Raw genomic sequence first — 17,633 nt, 5'->3', positions numbered from 1 at the left:
CAGGTGTGGATCCATAGCAAATCGCAGGTTTACGTGGATGACCCCCAAATGCTGAGGGAAGCTCTATGGCCTACTAGCCATACACAGTTGGTTCTTTGTATAGAGACTTCCCTCCAGACCCCTTTTATGGGGTACCCTGTTAATGCCGCCGTAGGGAATGGTGTGGGTGGGTGGGTCAGCACTTCAACACACCCCAATTAGATGAAAGACTATAGGATTCCGCCCAAGGCCTGAACCGCCAAAGTTGTGACTAGTGCTATGGGGAAGATGAAACCTGCAGAGCAGGGAAATTTCCTTCCTGGCCCTGAATATGGCAACTGTCAAAAGACCACAGCAAAGCCCAGCTAGCTTAAAAGAAATGGTTAGAGCAGTAATCAACTTTTGATGAAGGGAGGGGAAGGGGGGGGGTGACACTCCCAGCCAACTGAACACTGTGCTGAGTGCTTGGCTGTGCTAAGTTGATGGCTGTCCCCTGCCCCCTCTCCAGGGCCACCGTGGATTGGCTCATTTGAAGGACAGGTTTGGCGGGAACCTGTAAGCCTCTGCGGTGGCCGGAGGGGACAGGGAAACATTCTAAAATGGCTCTGCGTTTTCAGGCATGAGGAGGCACCACATCGTGCTGTAAGTGCAGCTCACTGGCAAGACAGTAAGTGGCCATTGTAGGGATTTCAGTGGCACAGAATTATTCAGTGCACTCCGTGTTACTTCCTAACATTATCTTCTCATACTTTATTTTGGGTTGCATCTCTACAATTTACTTGTTGAATTACTAATTGATATATTTTTAGTGATTTAGTGGGAAGCTGGGTGAGAATAAGTAAGCTAACGCAGTCCCAGGTATATCACAGTTATATCCCTTGTTATGTCCCTGGAATCCTGCATTGAAATATTTTAGCATGCCATAAGCAGTTTGGAATAGTGCTTTTCAACTTCAGCTATAGTAATGCTAGTTCCACACAGTATAATTACTATGTCATCGTAGAATAACTTGCCCGTTTTGATGCTGTAGAATCTGACAGACATAATTTTGAGGCACATAATTTTAATTCACAGGTATTTATAATGGTACACAGTGTGCTCTCATTTTCTGAATGTAAATGCTCCTTTTGGAAAGGAAGTATGTGAAACAAGAGGAATTTATTTTGAATGGTGTTTTAAAGGGACCGATTCAGAGCCAACTGTGCATATCAGATGTTGTTACTTTAGATCAATTTTTTTTAATTGTGCCCAGAAGAGTCTACTTTGTGAGCAGAAGCAAAATACTTTATTTTACAATTAGGCCTATTAGGCCTACTTAAGCATATGATACTTTGTAACAAAGTATTGGGCTATATATATTTGAAAGAAAATGTTATAAATAGCAGGGCATACATGTTACATTTAAAAAAAAAAACAATTCAGAAATCCTGAACTGAAGCACAAAAATGCTACATATTTTGGTTTTAAAAAAATCTACTTTTGTGCTGTGTTAATCATTGCATTTCAGTAGATGTTTGTGAGGTTTTATACCTTGCTTTCTGGAAACCTTTTTAAAAAAATGTTTGACTGTGCCTTTTTAAACTGCCTGATCAACACTTAGAATGCTAAATGTCACTCATGGAATTGCATGGGCTATCCTGAGAATTATAGTGCAGGGTTCTTGCGAACTGAAAAAGAGACACATTCATCATCATTATTATTATTATTATTTAATTAATTAAGCAGCTTCAAAATACCTTTAAATAAAAATAAATAATGTGGTTTGTACAGTTGCAGTGGCCTGTAAATATGGACGTCTCCCTGATACCCCTTCTAGAAAAAATACATATTCAAGTTCTAGACCTCTATACACTTCACAAAATAAAAGTGCAGCAGATAACCCATATTCTCTCCAGTAAAGAAAAGAAAATTAATTGGTCATATACTCATTCCATGTTTAATACCAGCAACTACATCTAAAATTCATTTTAGAAATGCAATTAAGAATGACCTTTAAAAAGTCTCAATTCTTCATACCAAAGCAGGTATGAATAGCAAGAAGGAAGGGGAAAGAGTAATTTCAAAGATCACTTTCCTCATTCCACCACTCAGTTCATTACTGAATGTTCCTCCTTTGGTTTATAGCCTGCCGCTCGCTAATCTGCTTGCTTGCATACAAGGCCCCCCTGGCCTTGTGCCATAATGAAAAACAGATGCTATGTCCAGACTCATCCGCCGAGGGTGCTTCCATGCATGGACCTATTTTGCCCTAGAAGAGCTGTGGGTGGTGAAATTTGGGCAGTGAAGAAGGGCAATAGCTAAAAGTAGTTGACACTCAGAGTGGTTCAAGGGTGAATGCTTCTTGTTTTATTTGATTTACACCCACTGTCAGTCTTCTGCATTCTGTGATACTGGTCTGTAAAAGGGTCCCATTTATCTTGCTAGTAAGGATGCCTGCGGAATCCATTGAGTCCAAATTCTGGAGTGAAACATCCAAACTGATGTGCGGAACCCTCCCTTATCAAAATTCCTCACCACACATAGGTTTTGAAGCATATTCACCTGGATATTTTTAGAGGACTCCTTCAAATGCATTCAGTCAGTGTCGTGCCTGCAGATGCTGGCATGCATGGAGGGTGGAGCCATTGTGTGCATTCCTACACCACCTTGCTTGTGGCTGAGCTTGCTGGCCTTAAGCATTTGGCTGTCAAGACTTCAGGCTTTCCTGGGTTGCCTACCTCTTTCACCGTGTCAACCACAGACCTAATTGACAGACTCACACAGTCTGCCTGACTTCTGGTTCTTTAGTTCATTTCCCCTCATCCTCTGAAGCTGAAGAGAAAACAATAGAGAATAAAGAAATCCAGGATTCTCTCTTTCCTGTCATTGGTTAACAGAGGTACCATCAGTCATGAAACAAAAGACAGAGATGCCCATAGAAAACAATAGATAAATCCAGGATTTCTTCTGTAGTGTGTGAGCTACTCTTGTTTCTTATAACTGTAGGCTCAGCTGTGAACAACATTCCATAGGATCTGGAAGCTCATGGTTCTCCTACATACTTTTTCATACCTAGGACATTCCTGAGTATGTAGGAGCCACTGCTTTCTTTTAGACAACTCCATTTCTCTTTCAAACTGGGCAGCATTCAAGATTGCTATGACAGGGGATGATGATGACACATGTTTATAGGGAGACTTCTTTTTAATTCAGCAGAATCAGTGATGATGAAATCTATAGACCAACTGCATGTTGAAGTATTTTGAGCCAGCACTGCTGCAAATTTGCTGAGATAGTTGCTCTGTATTCACATGCCAGTTGCTCCTCACATCATCAAGGGACTGACTCTGTAATGTTTTGGCCTTCCCCTTATTTATCATCATTGCTGACTGTCACATTGTTCTGGGAGAGATAGATTATGAACAACTGTGGATGGGATACTTTTAATTAAAGTAAGGGGGGGACTTCATTGAAATTCTGTAATGTACATAAGTCATCTGTCATAATTTAACAAATGAAAAAGACTAAGAGAAGGTACCATCAATCAAGACTATTTAACTACACTCTAGAGTGAATTAAATTGTATTTAAGAACTTTTATCAGAATAGCAATAAAGACTAGTACAAAGCACACCATGTTTTGTTAATCTGCTTCCTGATTTCTGCTTAGTAATCATTTTTGGGGGTCAGAACAGAGTATATAAAAGTTGAGGGTGTCTCTCTCTTTTTTTTTTTGGTGGAGAGGGAGTGTTTGCTCAGTTTAATGAAACTTTATGTATACAAAAAAAGTTTTGCCTTGGACTAGGAAAAACATTTTTTTTATGTTTAGCCCTCTCCCCTTTAACTTCAAGAAAAGCAGCTTTAATATTTATTTTAAAAAATGCTTCAGTCATATGACTCTTACTTTCCATTTTGGAATTTTGAGCCCAGTCTTTAGGCAGGTGGTATCAAACAAAGAGCTAATGGGAATTGCTTTAAGGCTCATTTTCATCTGGCTTCTTATCTACAAAGTGGGAAAGAAGTTCGCTGCTGGTCTTGTCCAAGTGGACACAGCGGTTGCACTTTGTTCTGTTAACTGGCATCAGGGGTAGGCCATCACATTTTGTTGCCTGAGGCTAAACAAGAAGGTGCAGTTCCCGCTCCCTACGGCAAAGTGTTGCTTGCTGGGGTCGTGCAGCAGAGGATTCCAGTGATACCTTGTGAGAGTTTTGCAAGATCTCACGAGATCTTGCCAGAAGCCACCGCCATGCAACTCTGGTAAGCAAGGCTTTGGGGTAGGGGGGCAGTGGTGGCAGCAGGGAAGGGTTCTCACAGGGGCAGCACCCTGCAGGATTCTGCCACCAGCGGTGGCTGCTTCAGTCTGCCTCATGGGCAGGGGTACTTGATATACACTATGTCAGAGGTGTACAAACATTTAATGTGCATGTTTTAAATTATTTAAAACACGGATCAGACCGTTGTGTGTGGGGAGATTCCCTGCTAGAGCTTTTGGAATGTAGTTTTTGCAGGATCACAGCACAGAAATAAAGGGTTAGCACCCTTGCCATGCTCAGCAGTCTTGATCCTGCTTGTTGCCCTATTGATGATATTTTAAAACATGCATATTAAATGCTCACACACATATTTTGTCTTCAGCATTTCATTTCTTAAAGCTCCATATGTTAAGGGTGCTGAAATAATTCACCTTTACATAAATCAGCTCTTTAGTTTTTCTCAGGAAGGAAAAAAAAGATGTGAAGCACAAAGTAAAATTGTTTTTGATTATCAGAGATGATGCTTAGAAATGAACTACAGAAAACAAACTACAGTGGACCCTTCGGATACGAACTTAATTCGTTCTGGGGGTCCGTTCACACCCTGAAAATAACGTAAATGTTGTTGTTGTTTAGTCGTCTAGTCATGTCCGACTCTTCATGACCCCATGGACCAGAGCACGCCAGGCACTCCTGTCTTCCACTGCCTCCTGCAGTTTCGTCAAACTCATGTTCGTAGCTTCGAGAACACTGTCCAACCATCTCGTTCTCTGTCGTCCCCTTCTCCTTGTGCCCTCCATCTTTCCCAACATCAGGGTATTTTCCAGGGAGTCTTCTCTTCTCATGAGGTGGCCAAAGTATTGGAGCCTCAGCTTCACGGTCTGTCCTTCCAGTGAGCACTCAGGGCTGATAGTAAATAGAGGCGTGGTTTTGCCCATGCGCAAGCGATGAAACCCGTAAGTATACCCTTCTGTTTGCTGTGGCTGTAACCCAAAGATTCTGTATCCAGAGGGATATGTAAGTAGAGGTACAACTGTACATTTTAAAACAGAGATTTGGACATTTGAGTTTGACATGGCTACCAACTAGATAAGATGACACTTTTGGATGCAAAGAAATCATGTGATAAAGTGGCTACTGGGAGTTTTGGGTGATTTCAGTTATGTTGATCAGTCTGGTGTGCAGCAGAAGCACAGATTTCTGAAGGTTTTTCTGTTACAGACAAAATACTCTACCAACAGCTGTTACTAAAAGGATCTAAGTTGAATAATAAATTCTATTGTTAGCACTGGGTCATACATGAGCAGATTGGAATCAAACTATGGTAGCCTTGAGCAGTGGCAGGAAGTTGACTTTTATGCTTAGAAACAGAAACTTTTCAAGCAAAAAAAAAATTGAGAAAACAAACGCTTAAAACTGCTTTCAGCAAAATGGGTAAAGAAAGTATAGGAGTAAATAGATGTAGTCAACACACCATTGATTTTATTTCACTCAGTATATGAATTTCTGCCCCAAATTGAGGGTTTTTTTTTTGGCAGAGGTTAGAAGAGATCATGACAGAAAAGATATGTAATATGTGTCTTATTACCCAAGGCACTGGAGTGTGTATAGCACTTCACAAAATAGACACAGTAGCTACCAGTAAAAATACACAAGGATTAAGATAACATTCTGCAAATTAGGAATACTTGCTGTATCCCTGTACAGTAGATTCAACCGTCACCATTGCAATGTGTTTTCTGTATTAGCTTGGTGAATTGCTCCCTATGACTGCAATCCTGTTTTTGGTTAATCTGTGTGAATTCCAACTGAATCACTTTGACAACCTTTTAAAGCCTATGATAGTAGAACACAGAACTTGATCATGGAGGCCAAAGTAACCACTGGTTAAAGGTGCATTACTAAAAGTACTGGTGCTGGTGTATATTTTAAAGAAATGGTTGGTAATTACTGCAGAAATGTTTCTTTTTGTCTAACTGCAATCCTTTCAGGCCAAGAAAACTTAATACTGCTTTTGTTCTTTACTTAATACAAGGAAAGTGTTTTAAATACACAGGATTTCTACTGCTGCTTTAAATGCTATTATTTAAGAGCATGCACTTGCAGCTGCAAAACTCATCAAGTAAATTGAAAGGATTACCCATGAAATCAGCTTCAAACTTTTTATTTTTATTTTCTCACAACCAATATGAAGGTAATGCACTTGGAATTATAATGATATTGAGATTGACTGTTTAAATCCTTTCTAAAGTTCAAAGCATAAAGCACACTGCATGCACTTCCAAGCCACAGTGGGGCTTCTAAGCAGGAGCTTGTGATAAAAAAAAAGAGTGAAATCAGGTTTGACTAAAATCGTCCACCATTCCCATATGGCTTTAACAGGAAGTTTTCAGGCTCAAAAAGACAACGGTTTGGGGAAGCAGCAGACCTCATTTTCAAATTGTCTGAGATTGCTTTGCGGATCTTGTCTTCTGGGGAACATGAAGACAAGATGCTCATTAAAAATGAGCTGCACCAGGGAGCTCGACTGAGCTTCAAGTACACTTAATAGTTTTTTGCTTGAGTATAAAGGGAGACGATACCTCTTTTAAAAGCTGAAGTGCAGATGAAGAGAAATACAGCTGGATTCCTTATGGAAAGGTATAGATTACAGAATGCAATACCTTGCTTTGTTTTGTTTATATGGGATGTGGAGTGAGGAATGCTCAATTCTTTCTGCCTTCTGATTGCAGCCTCTGGGAGCTCATGACCAGGACTTGTAAACAGGGGCGTTAGCGAGGGCATTTTGAGGGGGCGTCCCAGAGTGCTGTTTCATGGTGTATGTAGGACCAAGAGATATGGGCGGCAAGGGAGCTGTTGCAGACCTGCAGTACCTGTGCCATGTTTGTCTTACTGCCTGAGAACGTGCAAAACTACAACTGCAGCAAGTGCAAGTTGGTTGCCTTTCTGGCAGTGAAAGTACAGCAACTTGAGTTCCACCAATCCACACTTTGAGCTACTGGGCAAGATGAGGATTTTTTCAACAGAGCAGAGTGGACTGTCCTGGAACAGGGATGAAGGTAGTGTGCTCCTAGAGAGGAGGATTGCCCATTACAGGAGGCGAACTGCTGGAGGAATGTGATGCACAGGAACCATGTCAGGAACCATGCTGTGTTACTGGATTCCATGCCCTCATATTGGGTACCAATTCTGGGCAAGAAGAGCAAGGACAGCAGTTGCAGATTTCACAATACAACAAGGTGACTCTGGAAGGGATGGTGTACAGAACGATTCCTGCTGCTCCAGAGGGAGAAGAGATGTGTGGTGATGGTAGAGACAGAGACAGCAAGGTGTGAAAGTAACAAGATGTCCTGGGAAGTGTGCTGACTTCCAGGTGCAACGATTCAAGATGTGACAAAGAATTTGTGAAGTCTTATAAAGCTCGCTGACCACAATCCCTTCCTTATAGATAGAAATGATACCACTGAACACAGCTTTCAACATATAGCAAGGGACTATGAAGCTGCACAGGTGGTTTTTAATCACTCCTTCATGTTGAAGGTTGTGTCCCAATAAGAAGGGGGGGGGGGATAAATCACTCGCTGTGTAGGTGATGTTGTCAGGAAATATTTGGCTTCTTGGACTAGTCTCCGCTTCCTTGAGGAAGGGCTTTTGGCAAGAGATGGCAGGAATGTGTTTGCTAAGAGTTTGCTAAGATCCTGAATCTGATCAGGAGAGCTTTAAACTATATATTGAGGTGGAAATAGACAATATTACAGATGACAGGGAGCACCTGGTATTCTGGATACTAGCTTCATTGATGCACAGGAAACTGAGGTGGTGCTCCAGAAACCTGCTAAAGGGTGGGGAAACTACAAAAAGGAAGCAGCTGGAGGGAATGACTTGTGGTTTCAGTTGTCTCTATACTATATACAGAGTATGAGGAACAAGCAAGAAGAATATGAGCTCTTAATACAGGATGGCAAATATGACATAATAGGCATTACTGAAACATAGTGGAATGAGACTCATGACTGGAATGTAGCAATTGAGGGTGTAATCTGTTCAAAAGGAATAGACCAGATCGGAAGGGAGGAGGAGTAGCATTATCTGTAAAGGATGTGCACACTTGTGAAGAGATCCATGAGCTGGAAAATGAAAGACAGATTGAGTGTATATGGGTAAAAATTGTAGGCAAGGGAAACAACAGTGACCTTACTGTGGTTGGTCTGCTATAGTCTTCCAGGCCGGACTCAAGACTTGGATGATATCTTCTTAGAACAGATTACCAAACATTCCAAAAGGAAAGATCTAGTAATCACAGGAGACTTCAGCTACCTTGATATCTGTTGGAACTAAAACTCTGCCATGAATGCAAGGGCCAACAAATTCATCAATTTTTTCACAGACATTTTCATCTCCCAGAAGATGGGTGAAGAAACAAGGGGTTTCCTCACCAACAGGGAGGAACTGATTGACAAAGTGGAAATACTGGGAACCTTGAGAGGAAACGATCATGTTCTCTTGGGTTTCATTATACACAGACAAGGGAAAGCATGCAATCGTACACACACTCTACTTGAATGCTGATTTCAAAAAGCTGGAGGAACTACTGGGTGAGAGTCATGGTCAGAAATACTCAAAAAGACAAAGTCTTCCATGATATTCTTGCTGACAAGCTGGTAAAATGAGGGCTAGACAGATGGATTTGTAGCTGGTTGACCAACAACCCAAAGACTAATAGTTCCTTAACATACTGGGGAAATGGGACAAGTGAGATGCCACAGGGTTCTGTCGGGCCTGTGTAAATGACTTAGATGAAGGTATTGAGGGTCTAGAAGTCAAGCCTTATGAGGAACAATTGAGGTAGTAGGGTAGAGATATGATAGCCATTTTAAATACCTAAAGGTCTGCCTCATGGAAGATGGGGCAAGCTTTACACTACCCTCATGCTATGGAGGGTGGAACCTGAACCAATGCCTTCAAGTTACAAGAAAGGAGATTCTGACTAAATATCAGGAAAAACTTCCTGATGTTAAGAGCTTTTCAACAATGGAATGAACTTCCTTGGGAGGTGGTGGACTCGTCTTCCTTGGAGGTTTTTAAGCAGAGGTTGGATGAGTATCTATTATGGATAGTTGAGATTCCTATACAGTAGTCTCTCTGGTTATGAACGCTTCAGGTTACAAGCTCTGCTAACCCGGAAGTAGCTGCTCCTGGTTGCGAACTTTGTCCCAGGATGCGAACGGAAATTGCCTGCCAGAGGTACGCGCACAGCCGGAGGCCCCATTAACAAAAGCATACCTCAGGATAGGAACGGTTTCAGCTTAAGAATGGACCTCCGGAACGAATTAAGTTCGTAACCAGAGGTACCACTGTATTGCAGGGAGTTGGCCTAGATGAACCTCATGGTCCCTTCCAACTCTACATATCTATCATTGTGTGATTCTCTATGGAGTTTATACTGAATATGAAATATAGCTTCATATTGATAGCTTGAAAAGTACTTGCTGCTTTTAAGTGTTAGAATTCAGAGGGAATATATGAATGAGGCAAAATCATTCTTATAAGTTGGTCCACAGATGTTCATGCAACCCAAAAACATAGGAGAATTTTGTAGACTTAGTTTTTTGGACCTGCAAAATAAATAAAATTTAAATTTTCACTTTAAATATCTAAGACAGATAATGATATTAAATCCCAATTTATAGAATAGCTAGGGAATATGAGATAATGAACTCTTTTAATAGATCTTTTCTTTATATCATCTTTTGGGAGCTGCTTGCATTAACTGGTAATTTTAGTCAGTTTTGTAATGAATAGTTAAACATGGACATTTTAACCTACAATGCTCAGATGGAAACTATTTTAATAGCTTTATATTCCCTAGCAAACATAGGGATTGGGAATAATACATTGCTTATTGCAAATGTATGTATCTCATCTAAGTCCTGTTCAAGGATGTGAAATCATGCTTTTTCAATAAAGCTAGGGGAAAGATTAAGACAATCAGGCAGTATGAATGTATAATAATTCACATGCACATTGCTCAGTTTGGCTAAGTTTGGCTATAATAGTTTAGCATGAGAAAAAAGTTGTGTGCGCCTTGGCTCACATGCTCATCCACCCTATGTCAATGGAATGGTATTCGTTTTATTTATCTAAATAAACCTTACATAAGGGTCTCTGATGGATCTGTGTTACAACACCTGATAATAGCTTTAGTAGAAGTATAAAGAATTGTTTGTGTGTGTTTTATTATGTATGTTTAGTGTGGTGTTGTCTGTTGGTGTGTGTGTGTGTGTGTGTGTGTGTGTGTGTGTGTGTGGAGAGACTACTCCAATGCCTTGGCTTTGATGTAATAATGTGCACTGTTTTGGCAGCAGTCCAGATTTTTGGTAATTTGGGGCAATTCCAAAGCATATGTTAGATCATTCTGTCATCTATGTATTATATCCGAATCTTGCAAATGATAGAGTTTACTTTAAAGTTTTCCAGCTGGTGTTTTAGAGGTGTAGCTCAACTTCTTAATTGAAGCATGTACCTGAGCTTATTAATATTTTACATAGCTTTCATTCTTTTGGACGGAAAAAAAATTGGCTCCACATAGACTGCTTTGATATTCATTTCCTTTATAGTAATGCAGTTTCCTCTCTATTTCTACTTTGGGTGTCAAATCTGGCAGAAGTGTGAGGCTTTGATCACAGTTCCTTTCTTTTACAAACTGGAACCATTCAATATGAGTATGTTCTTTGTCTGCATGTATTCTTGATGCGCTCTGTTATGTTCTGATTTTATTATGCTCAATTATGCCTTTATTTTGTTTTTGTTTTCTGTGTTTTATATATAATGGTATGTTGTTTGGAGATTAGTTTGTTTGACATGGATGTGACACTTAAAATCCTTCAATGGTACTAGTTTGAATGCTGCGCCTCTTCCTCCAATCATAATTGTGAAAAGTTATGTGAAAAGTTAAGGACTTTTATGCCTCACTGTAAACTTAATACAGTATAAGAAACTTTCTTATATCCCAGCTCTTTCAAACCACTTGAGCCATCATTCAATCAATAAGGAGCATGAATCCATTATATCAGACATGTGCTTAAGATATTGCACTGGCATACTTCAATGTGCTGCTATACTGCTTACATACCTGACTAACATAGGTGTGGCCAGTAGTATTGCTCCTTCCCGTATTTTCAGCACCTGGTGAGGATCAGGGGTGATGGATGTGTAAGAAGCACCTGTTCGGTTGACCTTACATACCCACAAAGAAAACTCATGAGAAATGGAATGGCGCTTACATTTATTAAAATAGAACAACTTGAATGCCCCCATGTGAGAAACAGTTGGAATAGAGTATTTTCCATTATATCCACATTTACAATCCAACCTATTTCTCAAAATCCTTCCTTAGTCCTACTATCTTTAGATATAGGCTTGGGCTCCAACTTGCACCACAGAGAACTAATAGACTTCTTACTGACTGCAGTACGATTGATGAAAGCTCAACAATGGAAGAACCAGTCTAAAATGCCCCTGAACATCTGGGATACAGCAGTGTCTGAGTGTCTCACTGGACGCAGGAGGGCGATTAAAGGCATAACATCTTTTTAAAAAGGTTGTGTTTCCATCTTTAAAAATGGCATGACACACCTGCTCTCTCTCTCTCAACCCGAGCAATTTTGCACCTGATTTCAGTTGATTTCCTTGTTTACCAGTGTTCAGTTTTATCACAACCCTTAATTAAATGTAGCATATAGGAGTGGCATAAGGAAGTGGGAGAACAAAAGGAAGCGTGAATAGACTGGTTGCTGCTGTTCTCCAATGCACTATCCTTTGCTTAATTTACTGTTACCCTATCTGAATTAGGTAGTCATATATTGTTGTATTATGTTGGGGTATAATGTTTCCGCTTGTAGCTATAACCCCCTTGTATGGAGGCTTCCACAGGACGTAACAGAACTGTGCTCTTGCCCTTCTGCACACAGTGTGTGCACATCAAAGCCTGCATAGTTAGCACCAGGTTGTTACAGATAGTCAATGAAATATTTCCTAGATATGGCAACCATTGGATTTTTCCGGAGTTCATTCTTGATATATTTTCTGTGGTTTAGCACAAGGGATATAATTTCACTGATCCATCCATTAGAAAATACATATTTTTAGTTTTATGGAACTAGCTTTTCTTTCATATTCTAAAATTCCCAGACACAAAATAATAGCAAACTATAAGCTGTTGAGGAGATTTCCTTGATTTCAAAATTTATCTCATTCTTCCTATCTGAGACAAATTATATTTTGTTGGCGAGGTGAAATATTGAGTAAGAACCATGAGTTCTTTAATGAGCTTACTATTACAGTGTGATTTTTAATTGAGGTGGGTACAGTCAAGAGTGTTCAAGAAAGATGCAGTGTCCAGGACTGCTAATTTCCCTTGAAAATAAACAAGACTCTTCCTTACAACACAATTTATAACTGTGTGAAAATGACCTATCTGTCTTCCACCGGGGCATATGCAATATGTTTGTGAGGTTTATTATAAAGGAAAACAGATGGTGGTATTTAAGTGAAGAAGAAAGTGTTTGGATGAATGTTGAAAAAAATTAATGATTAATGTTTGCTTCCCAGATGAGTCGTTTCTCATATCTCACATTAAGAGTATTAATGTGCGAGTATAGTTCAACTAGCCATTCCTGTTCCTTTTCTTAGTCATAGCTCTTAGTAGTATTTTATTCCCATTTCATTATTTTTTAGCATAAAGCAGTATATAGCAGTGAAACCACCAACCTTTTTTGGCCAGTTGGCATACTTGCAAACTGGGGAAACTGTTGTGCATCACAAACATGCATACACCACACACACCCCTTGACATGTATGCACACACTATCTACCTCCACCAGGACTTAGGCTTGGGGAAAGTGTTGTGTGTTTTTTTAAGCATGACAAGTGGGGATATCCTTCCTGAAGAGTGCAGTATACCAGTTAAACCAAACACTAGCATGGTTGGGAAACCTTTTCTGATCACATCAACATAATTTGTGAAAATGTTATTCTTATAATTTATTAATTAACACTTGCTGGTATTGTGAACCAGTTATTGTGAACCAAAGAATTTTTGAACCCAAGTTCTAGATTAAATTTATAGAATAACAAGATAGAAACTGAAGACAAAACCAGTTATTGGGAGTTGCGTAAGGGTAGGGTGACTTTATGTGCTAGCAAGTCATTGGATGTTCCATCTACATTTAAATAGAAAAAGAAAGTGTGATTCATTGTAGAAAATGTGTAAACTAATATTGCCTCAGGGTTACACAAACCAATTGTTGAACTTGCTTGAGTATTTGAACTAGCATGTGTACTGTATTTCAACTCATGGCTATAAGTGGAGTATTATAGTGCATTGGTACCATACTAAAAGCAGCAAATAAACTCAACATTGAGTGAGAACTTAGTTTCTGTTGTTGATTATAGGTCCTTCTGACAAAGGACATGATTGTAGTGCATAGACGGCAGACATTGACACATTTGTGTCAAGCACATCTCCATCATAATAAGAAAATAATCCTTTTCTGCCAGATCCTAAGTTCCCTCCTGCCCCCATTCCCTCACTGTGGATGTGTGGCTCATACAGTGACTATCTGCATTCTGGGGATTGCAGGGATTTAACACTCATAAATTCCTACTCTGGTTACTGGAATGGGCCTGTCCATATGGTATAAATGAGTTTCAACAATTCCAGGATAATAAGCTGCCTTATAAAAGCAAAGGCATATGATATGCTGATATCATTCATATCTGATGCTAGCAACCACTGACTTATTTGTAATTAAAATTAATGATATTTTGGAAACAAGTTTATGCTGGGTTCATTGGGGGGAACTTGTTCTATTGTGATGTTCAAGGTAGTAACAGATTTGCAAGCAGGGAATTTAAATGAAAATGCAGGAGTCAAAGAATGCATTCAAGTTATTTTATTTCCTTTCTTTTTAACAGGTGGCTGTTCATTTGATGAACCTTTTACGTCATGTGGATATAGTCAGTCTGATGATGATGACCTTAACTGGGATCAAGTGAACACACTGGTAAAGCCCTCATCAGATCCATGGTTGCCAACAGGTAGTTTTCAGTTAAAATTATTTCTTTTATATATTGTATGTTTTATTACTTGCAGTATCTCTTTATACTATTGCTTATGAAACATGTGGGGCACATCAAATATGACAAAGATAGGGAGATAAAGCACTGGTGGTGATATTTCGTTACCACATCCTGTCAGCAAAAGAATTTCCACTTGTTCTCCTTTCCCTGCCTGTGTCTTTTGTACCCTCTCCAAATCCAGAAGGTTAGGAGAACCCTTGAACCCTTAGATGGTGTACAAGGAAGAACATTCCATTGTGCAAGCCTAAAATATTGAGCTGGTGGAAGGTTCACTTAGTGCTACATTGAATTCTACCCCAAGTCTTCTCTTTAAAGAAAACTTTCTAAAGATCAGGCAGAGTACTTTACATTCACATTGGCAGATAAAACTGCTAGGGTGTGAAGGCCACTTCTGTCAGCATACTGGTTGCTCTGGCCCATGGGTTAACCATGATATAGGGCAGGGTTGGCTACTCCAGCTACTTCCCTGTTTGCTTACCTTTTCATATCTTAATGTGGTTGCGAATTCTAAATATTGTCTGATATTTTATGGCAGCTACCTACTAGTGTCACCTTCTGGTTTTGATGTTGCAACCAAACCTTAGCTTGTGAGCCCTTGAAGTCTCTTGTTCAGGTTACAAAAGGATATCCATTTTGCTACTAATGGGATGTTTTCAGGCACACTGCAAAACAAATAGCTTTCTCTTCAGTCCAAAATAGAAATGTTGTATTTCCCTTAACTCTTTAAGATTTGTAAAAGTTGAAAAGATATAATTACCACAGGTTGATGTCTAGATACTTATTTATGTGTAGGCAAAGCAGAGTGGAATAGATAAGAATGCAGACACAATTCTCTTTCAAAATCACATAAGGTTTGTTGGAGTGAGTAGGTGGTCTTAATTGCACATATCTGACAAATACTTCGTAAAACAAGACAATGAGTAAGAACATCAAATAGCATTTAGAAGTGGTTGAAAGAAGAGCACATTATATCTTTCAGTTGTTCAGAACTATCATCTTATTCCTTGCTGCTCACAAAAATATATAAAGAAGTACCACAGTTCAAATTAGGTGTGAGATCCTTTGAAAAAATAATTATTTGAACCGAAGCAGTTCAAAGGCTGTCTGGTTCAGCTTGGGGTCCAAATTTTGATTCAGAAAAATGAAAACTAAAAAATGCTAGCTTTTTTCTTTTCAACAGAAATGAATGAAATTTCCTTCTGAGTGGACAAAGTTTTCCGAATCAGAGACAAACTTGTTCAGGGTTTTTGTTTTGGACACATTTAAAATTTTATCCTTCCTTCCCCAAAAAGAGCCATCTATAACTTTATTATTTCTTAGGCAGAAACTTCAGCCTTGTGTTCTACTCAGTTGGCATCAGAATTCACAGGAAGTAAATGCTGAGTGGATAGGAGCAGTGACACAAAGATAAAAGAACTTGAATATCCAGCTTTTCCCAAGCAAACACCACTTGTATAGAGCAAGTAGAGAGGAGAGAATAGAACAGACAAGAAGAAGGTGATTACTTTAGCATCACTTCCCCAAAAGTGTGTGATTGGAGACCCCTGATAAAATAAATATTTCTCATTAGAAGCGAGACCTGTCCTATACAAAAGAGATTTCCTCCACACCTCTCCTCACTGTGGTTATATAGCAATCTTAGAAAGAGATGTTTCAGTTTTTGCAGACAAATTGCAGCATCTTTTTAATTAAAAAAATCCAACTCTTTTATGGTTTGAGGTGCTTTGATGGTCCCTGCTTTGGTTCATGGTGCTTTGGGCATCCTGCCTTGATTCAAACAAGCCCATAATCTGTCTTAAGCTGTCCTGCTTTGGTTCTGGATCAATCCAAATGTTTTGCATACTCCTAGCTCAAACACAACATACTTGCTTTGATTGACATCTCTTTTCCAGAAATAGAAGTGACTGTATTATAGTGGCTAAGAGATGGCAAATTTAACCAAGTTGTGTCATTAACATTTCACCTCTTGGAGAATCTACTTTGGAGAAGAGCTCCAAAACAATGATGATAAGGCTTCAGGCAGCTGTGCAGTCCCCAAACTAGGCTACAGGACACAACTTAGAGAAACTCCTGACCCGTAGCAACAAACAAGCTTTGCAATATCTGGACCTGTCTGGCCAAGTTTGAAGAAGCATAGAAGTAGATCCCTCCTGGATCAGATGATATTTTATTTTAAACTATATTACCAGAGTTGGCAACTGGTCAACCAGATCTGTGCTGTTTTGCCCTCAACCTCAACAACTGATATTCAGATGAATCCTGTCTCTCAATCTTCAGTTTCTATTTAGCTAACACAATTAAAACTGATGGTTATACTCCTGAAACCGTGTTAAAAATTATGCAACTAACATTTATATCTAATGTCCTCATTCCAGCTAAATGTACCTCCCCTCCAAAAACAAAGACCCCACACAGCAATAACAAAAGCAAAAAGTAAATTAAAAAGATGGTTTGTCTCAGCAAAATTAATTCCAAACACATGAACCTTTGTAATAGACAGTGTGGCACATACTAAGTGACATAGGTATCAATTGAAAACCAGGTAAATTAATTTAGCAAATGGATAAATGATTTAATTCGCAGCATTCTGTGTGAAGAATCTATATTGTCATATAGAGATGCTTGAGGAATGCATTCTTTGCCAATTCCCGTATGAACTGTATTGATCTGTACTTTTGGAATCATGTGCAAATCAAAGCTTAGCTATTTAACGTATGTTGCACCATTCTGAATTCTGCAGCACTTTTTTTATTTTATTTACAATTTAGTTACAAGTTAGTTTCCTTGCAGTTCAGTATCAACTCTTAGTTCCCCCTCCCACGTGTATTTAACTGCCTCTCTACTTTCCAACACTATTAGTCATTCACAGTTCTTACAATGATGTTATCAGCTGTGGCCTTTCTGAAGCACACTGAGACCATATTTTCCTTCTGTAGGATATGAGGCATCAGTTACGGGACGTGTACTTATTTCGTAAAATACTTTACAATTTTTTTATAATCTTATGATCCGCATACTGGGTACTCTGAATGCAGGATAGGTTGCATTGGAACACTGGACAGGACTTGATAAGAATTACTAATGATCAGGAAGTGGGGTTGGGATAAGTCTGCATTACTTGTCATGAAACAGGACTAAGTATTGAAAATAGTACGTAATGATTATTTTCCTGGTGAACCCTTTTGTGTGAATGGACTTCCCCAAACTTCCTCACTTTGTGTTATAGCAATTAGGTTGAAAGTTTCTTAGATTTTCCAGGTCCGGTTCCCTCAGCTGCCGCTTT

The 17,633-nt window shown here is 39.3% G+C and overlaps 1 protein-coding gene across 4 annotated transcripts in view; it reads left to right on the top strand.

Moving 5' to 3' along the window:
• Positions 1-17,633, top strand: part of PTPRM (protein tyrosine phosphatase receptor type M) — a 407,502-nt gene that overhangs the window by 93,328 nt on the left and 296,541 nt on the right. For all 4 annotated transcript variants that reach the window (XM_081205534.1, XM_081205536.1, XM_081205535.1 and 1 more), the window contains exon 2: positions 14,186-14,308. In XM_081205534.1, the coding sequence (XP_081061660.1) occupies positions 14,186-14,308 (123 nt within the window). The remainder of the gene's footprint in view (positions 1-14,185; positions 14,309-17,633) is intronic.

The sequence above is a fragment of the Podarcis bocagei genome (genome assembly GCF_964188305.1).
Source record: "Podarcis bocagei genome assembly, chromosome: 8".
Classification (NCBI taxonomy): Eukaryota; Metazoa; Chordata; class Lepidosauria; order Squamata; family Lacertidae; genus Podarcis; species Podarcis bocagei.
Note: the sequence above shows the minus strand (reverse complement) of the source record. Positions and strands in the feature narration are given on the sequence as shown.